This window comes from Echinops telfairi, unplaced genomic scaffold (genome assembly GCF_000313985.2).
Source record: "Echinops telfairi isolate 266 unplaced genomic scaffold, ASM31398v2 ScPeMD7_18;HRSCAF=68, whole genome shotgun sequence".
NCBI classification, from domain to species: domain Eukaryota; kingdom Metazoa; phylum Chordata; class Mammalia; order Afrosoricida; family Tenrecidae; genus Echinops; species Echinops telfairi.
This window is the reverse complement of record NW_022103915.1, coordinates 76,280,195-76,287,126: the sequence shown is the minus strand read 5'-3', so window position 1 is coordinate 76,287,126 and position 6,932 is coordinate 76,280,195. Positions and strand designations below refer to the sequence as shown.

Here is a 6,932-nt window from a genome sequence, read left to right as displayed (position 1 = left end):
GGGTTAATGTTGGACTTGTGGGCTTGGGCAGCATTGGGTTGGGATGTTTTTGTGATGCACATTTTCTTTACAAAAAACTCTCTTATACATGAGTTGCTGTGGATTTGTTTCTCCAAAGTACCTAGACTAATACAATAGTGATTTTAGATTTTCGGTGTATAAAATATCAGAATGTAGTCAGATTAGCTTACATTCTTCAATTTTATTGTTTGTTTAAAATTAATTGAATATTGCATCAATCTAAAAATTACTTTTTGTATCTCTGAAATCAGGATATATCTTACCATTAATTGGCAAATTTTTCTACCTCGGTGGTATAAAGAGTAATAATATGCTTTAAAATTGATAACACCTTAGGTTTGATGAAACAGCATTTGACAGATTTTTTTTTTCAGAAATGAAAAAGAATTTTTGTTGCTTGCATGTTAATTCAAATGAGCTGATTGGAAGTTTAGCATGATGCCAACTATGGAAAGGCAGTTTATTAATAAGCATAGGTTGATATTGATAACTTAAAAAGTACTTAACTCCTTTATTTTACTAATGTGAAGACATAAGTTTAGAGAGATTAAGTTACTCTACATAGATTAAGTTACTGTATATATACTGTTAATAGCAGAACTGTGGCAATATTGCTCAACCACATTCTAGTTTGGGTGTCTTGGAACCTTTTTACTAAATCAGCACATTGAAAGATTATACAACCATCATGGTGAACTGCAGGAACCCCGGTGGTGAAGTGGGTTACATTTTGGGCTGCTAACCTCTATCTAGGTCAACAGTTCAAAAGCACCAGCCACTCCTTAGGAGAAAAATTAGGCTTTCTACTCCCATAAAGTCTCAGAACCACAGAGGCAATTCTACCCTGGCCTATAGGGTCCCTATGAGTTTCGGTCAACTGGATAGCAGGAAATTTGGAGTTTGTTGTTGGGGTTTTTTAGGTTCGTTTTGTTTTGGGGGGTGGGGTGGTGAACTACTATACACCTTCCCTCTGCCTACTCTTTTCAATTTGCTTAGGACTATTGCAGCAATTACTTTATACCCTACAAGCTGGTTTGTAGGAAACAATAATTACATATCTGAATTATTCACTAGTTGTTACAGCCCTATAGGACAACACACTATGACCACCTCACATTATAAACCCTTTTGGTGTCATCAGTGGCATAACCAAGCAGATGGAAAGAATTAACTGTGTGCAGACCCACTGGCTGCATGAGTCTCTTCTACTCTTGTATGTAGGAGGGTCACTAAAAAGAGGTGATTATTAAAGAAATAAAATGTTAGTTATAATTCCTGACAGCAGCCTTATAAATAGTGCCATGAAGAACAAAGAGATTTTATAATCATATAATGGTATTGAGATATTCAGATAAAAATAGTAGCTGAAATGAGAAATGATAGTCCTGTTCTTTTGATCCTTAAGACACATACATGCATATAACATTCATTTAAAATGTATATTTGATTTAATTTAAATACTTTCATTCCAAGGAAGATTCCTATAGCTTTTCCTTTTCTTAGGGAGCTGTACCTTCTCCCCAGTTCCCATTTCTGTGAAAAGTAGAAGTAGCATTGATCTTGAATTCGCTTTAGATCTCATTCAAGGGAAATGTAGGTAAAAGAGAGTGTCTGACCGTAAGTGGTATTGGAGAATAAAACAGGTTGAAGCATAGGACAGAGGAAGGCTATGAGATTAGGTTTTTACTAATATATGATAACACTTGATATTCTAAGAAACTGACTGAACGGATTGTAATGTCAAAGCTTTTAGAGCATTGGTTACTGTCCGTGAGCTGGTGACCTTCAGTTTGAGAAAATAATATTTTAAATGATCTCTTTAGGTTAGTGACTAAGAAAAAAGTGAATTTTTATTTCATTTGTTTTCTAGGCTTTTGCATTCTGATCGAGATCCTATTCCAGATGTTCCTGCAGTGTACTTTGTAATGCCTACTGAAGAAAATATCGACAGATTATGCCAGGTAATGTGAACATATATTTTCTTGAATCTGGAAACAGATTTAAACAAAACAAAAACAAAAAAACTTGGATGTCATTGCTATTCAGATTCCAAAATTATCTTATTTGTTTTTCCATTTTGATTTCTGAGACTTTCTTTAAATTACAGATAGTCAAAACATTTTATATCTTTCTAGCTGAGAAGCATATAGAAGACCTAACTAAATTCGCTATAAAATTAGCATTTAATTTTCTGAAATAATATTGTCTGGGAGTAGGAGGTCCATGCTGGTCCAGTAGCTCTGTGTCATGAAGGACCCAGGCTCCAGTTGTCTTTTTGTTGTACAGACAGCTTTGTACTTCAAGATCGATCGTGGAATGTCAAATGAATGCAGTGCCGTTCCTCTTGATTGTGTCACTCCCAGCATAATGAGCCATATGATTTTCTGATACAAAATGGCCAGTTCCAGTCCAGTGCAGTAGCTCACTGACACCTTTATGCGTGCCACTTCATTCATTTTGTTGTACCGTCTTTAATGTCTTAACTTTTCCTTGTGCTTGTTGCTTCATGGTAACTGCCACTATAGTTATTACATTTGTATTTTAGCCAAAAAGAATGGGGAGTAAAGACAGTGCCTGCCCTAACTGTTCTTTTCATCAAGAAAGCTAAAACTTTCCCAGAAGCGCCTCGAATACTGCCATTTATTATGTTGCACTGTATAGAATTAAATGCCCGGGAGGCTGAGAAATTTAAATTTTGCCATGTATATTGCCCCTCAAACAAAGTCCTAGATTATTTCTGAGAGAGAAGAAAGACTGGATATTGGATAGACCAGCTACCATGTCTACCACAAGTTACAAACAATTTTACTTGTTAATCACCATTGAATAAAATCATTTAAGTAAAAGTGTGTAAATAGTCAGGGTCATATATTTTGTGTTCTAAGTAGCTTAATGATAGCTAGCTTCCTCCCCCCCCCCCCCCCCCCCCCCCAGTATAATTGGAAAATGCAGGCTTGCTAATAGAAACAGTACTGGAGAGATTGCATGATAGAATTTTGTAAGACAAATGACTTGTTCAAACCCCTTTTTTCAGTAATATAAATGGCAGCTATGCTTGTGGAATACACAGAAATTTAAATAGACTACATCAGAGGTAAGAGGTGATGGAGAAACAAAAGGATATTGAAAAGATGGGAAAGAAAGAAAAAACCAAAATGGCTATCAAAAGGGACTCTGAAATATGCTTCTCAATGTAAAGAAGCTAAAGCAAAAGGAAGAAAGGATTAATTAAAAGATAAAGGGGCTCAATAAAAAATTCAAAGGGAAATTGAAGAAGACAAAATATTATAATGAAATGTAATGAGATGTGCAAAAGCCTGTGTTAGAAAACTGAAAAAAAAACAAGTTCAACATTTCTCAAGCTGAAATAATAGGAGGGGAAAAAATTCAAGTCTCCCGTTTGTAATATTGAAAGATTCTGTGGGTAAAATATAAAGCAACGTAGGAATCATCAAATGAAGATGGAAGTTATATACAGAATCAATGTTCCAAGAAGAGTTGGTTGACTTTCAACCCTTTCAAGGGGTAGTGTAAGATTCAGAAGTGATGGTATTGAAGAAACCCAAGCTGCTCCGAGGCATTGACCAAAAAAGGTGCTAGGAATCCACAGAATACTAACAGTATTTCAACAAACAATGCAGCACGGCAGGTGCTAACATGTCTATTCCGAGAACTTTGCAAGACGGCTACCTGACTTGAAGAGATACATATTTGCATCCCTCCCAAAGAAAGGTAACCCTGCAGAATGTGGAAATTATCAAACAATATCACACACAAATAAAATAATGCCAAAGATAATCTCGCAGTTGGAGCAACACATAAATTATGGGAACTGCCATAAATGTAGAGGCGGATTCAAAAGAGGATGTGCCACAAGGAATATTAGAATATCATTATTGACATCAGGTAGATCTTGACTGAACACAGAGAATACCAGCAAGATGTCTACTTGTGTTTTATTGATTATGCAAAGGTATTTACTATGGGGCTCCAACAAATTATGGATGACATTGTGAGGAAGGAATTTTCAGATCTCTTAGTTGAGCACATATGTTCAAACAGAACCAGGGGATACTGAATGGTTTAAAATCAGGAAAGCTTACGTTAAGGTTGTACCCTTTCTCCATATTTTTAAACTGTATGCTGAGCAAGTAATCTGAGAATCTGGACTGTATGAAAAAGCGACGGCACAGGCTCGAAGGAAGGCTTAGTACCAGCCTGCGATGTGTAGCTGACACAGTGAAAGCAGAGAGTACTTGAAGCAGTGACTGGTAAAGATAAAAGCATATCCTCTTCAGTGTGGAGTATAGCTCTGTGAAGACGGCGAGGATCCTCACAACTGGACCAGTAGACAACATTGTGATAAATGGAGAAAACATTGAAATTGTTAAGAAATTCATTTTGCTTGAATCCACAGTCAGCGCAATGAAAGTCAGTAAATCAAACGATATACTACAGTGGACAAATCTGTACAAAACCTCTGTAAACTGTTAAAGATCAAGATACCACTTTAAAGACTTAAAGTATACCTAAGTAAAGCACTGGTATTTTCAATTGCCTTAAATGAGTGCAAAAGCTGAACAATGAGAAGATCAGAGAAGAATTGAGTGCATTTGAATTATGCCAGAAGAATAAACGATTCTGTCTTGGAGGAAGTACAGCCAGAATGCTCTTTAGAAGCAAAAATAGCAAAACTTTGTCTCATATACTTTGGACATGTTTTCTGGGTAGACCAGTCCCTGAAGAAAGATTGTGAGGTTATAGGAGAAACAGGCAGTGTTTCATTCTGTGGTACATAGCTTTACCGTGCATTGAAACAGCCTCTGTAGCACTCAACCTCAAAAAAACAGATACCACTATGCCCTTTTCAAAAGAGGTTTCATTCATTTCACTCTTCATTTTTGTTAACTTTATTGAGATAGAATGCATGTATGTATAGTTCTCCCAGTTAAAGTATACAATTCCAAGATTTATATTTATAGACTTATACAACTATCTCACAGTTCTAAAATATTTTCGTCCTTTGAACAGAAATCTCATACTCTTCAGCTGTAACTCCACAAACCTCACATACTGCTCTACACGTTAGACCCACTGATATACTTTTTGTCTACAAATTTGCTTATTCTGGACATTACATGTAAATGGAATCATATAATACTTGATCTTTTGTGTCTAGCTTCTTTCACTTATTATAATGTTCTCAAAGTCTTCTTACAATGTTCACCCATGTTGTGGTGCTTATCAATATTTAGAACCTTGTTATGACATAGTATGGGTAAAACATGTTTTATTTATCAGTTGATTGCCTTTTGACTATCACGAATAATGTGCTATGTACAAGTTTTTGCGGACATATTGTTCAATTGTGAGAGTTCTTAATAATTGATTACACCCTTATCAGATGTAGGATTTGCAAATGTTTTCTCTAGTTTTATGAATTGCCTTTTTAGTCAAATCATTTTATTTGAAGTATAAATTTTTAAATTCTGATGAATTTCAGTTTATTTTTTGTTGGTGATTTGGGTGTTGTATCTAAGAAACTTTTGAGTGTTTTTGTTCTGGATATGTATTTTTTTCCCCAAGTGATATTTCTATTATTGATCATATGATTTTCTTGTCTTTAATTTTATTAGTATGATGTATTATATTACATTATTATCTAATATTACATTAATGTATTAACTTTTTAATGTTAAACCAACTTCATAATCCTGAGGTGATTACAGCTGGTTTGTTATTAATTCCTTAAATACTTTGATAGATTCATTTTGTTTGTATTTAGCTAAGTATTTTGACATTTGTGTTCATAAGGAATAATTGGATTTTTGTTGTGATCTTTTGCTTTTGGTGTCAGTGTAAGGCTAGCTTAATAGAATGAATTAAGAAGTATTCACTTATTTCTTGGAAGAATTTGTGAAGGATTTGTATTATTTAAACGGTTGGTAGAATTCACCTATGGAGCCACTAGGCCCTAAACTTTTATTTATGGGTAATGATTGTTTTGTGTTTACTCCTGTAGCCTCTTTACTTGTTATAGGTCTGTTTGGGTTTTTCTAGTTCTTTGAAAGTCAATTTTGATCATTTATATCTTTCCAGGAAGTATTCCATTTTACCTGTTATTGGAATATAATTTATTTATAGTTTTCAATTGGTATCACTGTCCTTTTGTTTCTGATGCTAGCTATTTTAATCTTCTTCTTTTTTGGTTACACTGACAAAATATTTGTTAATGTCCTGGTCTTTTCAAGGAACCAACACACATTTCATAGCTATGTATCCTTCTATAAACATCTCCCTTTTCACCAACTGCCCCTCCTCTTCTCTTTCTGTGTGGGTCTCTCTCGCTGTCTCTGCCTAACACAGGATTCATTCTATTGTTTCACCCTAACAGATTTGTTACTTCTGTCTCTGGTAATGAGAAACCTTCATCCAATTATTTTCAATATATTAACTTATTTACTTATTTCTTTATACAAAACCAATCTCCCAACCTCTGTGAAGCTACCACTCTGTTTAGCCACCATCCTCATGCAGACTCTAATCCTATTTCATATTTTATTATCTCTGGAATCAGATGCACCTTAGAATTGATGGAATGTCATAAAATGTAATGGTTACAATCAATGAAATCTTAGGTTTGAGGAGTACTGTAATTTAGATGTCTATTACTGTAGAGATAAAGGAGATAAGTAAATCTGATTTGTTTGCATAACAGCCATTCACTAGAGTGAATTCCATTAATTTTAAATAATTGAGAAGAACTAATGAAATTGATTATTTCTGAATTATAATTTGTCCCTGAAGGAAGTAATTTATTTATTAATTTTTTAAAATCATTTTATTAGGGGCTCATACAGCTCATCACAATCCATACATACATCAATTGTGTAAAGCACATTTGTACATTC

At 34.5% G+C, this 6,932-nt stretch overlaps 1 protein-coding gene across 1 annotated transcript in view; it reads left to right on the top strand.

Moving 5' to 3' along the window:
• SCFD1 (sec1 family domain containing 1) overlaps positions 1-6,932 on the top strand; it is a 106,862-nt gene that overhangs the window by 13,862 nt on the left and 86,068 nt on the right. The window contains exon 4 of the mRNA XM_045287652.1: positions 1,892-1,982. Within this exon, the coding sequence (XP_045143587.1) occupies positions 1,892-1,982 (91 nt within the window). The remainder of the gene's footprint in view (positions 1-1,891; positions 1,983-6,932) is intronic.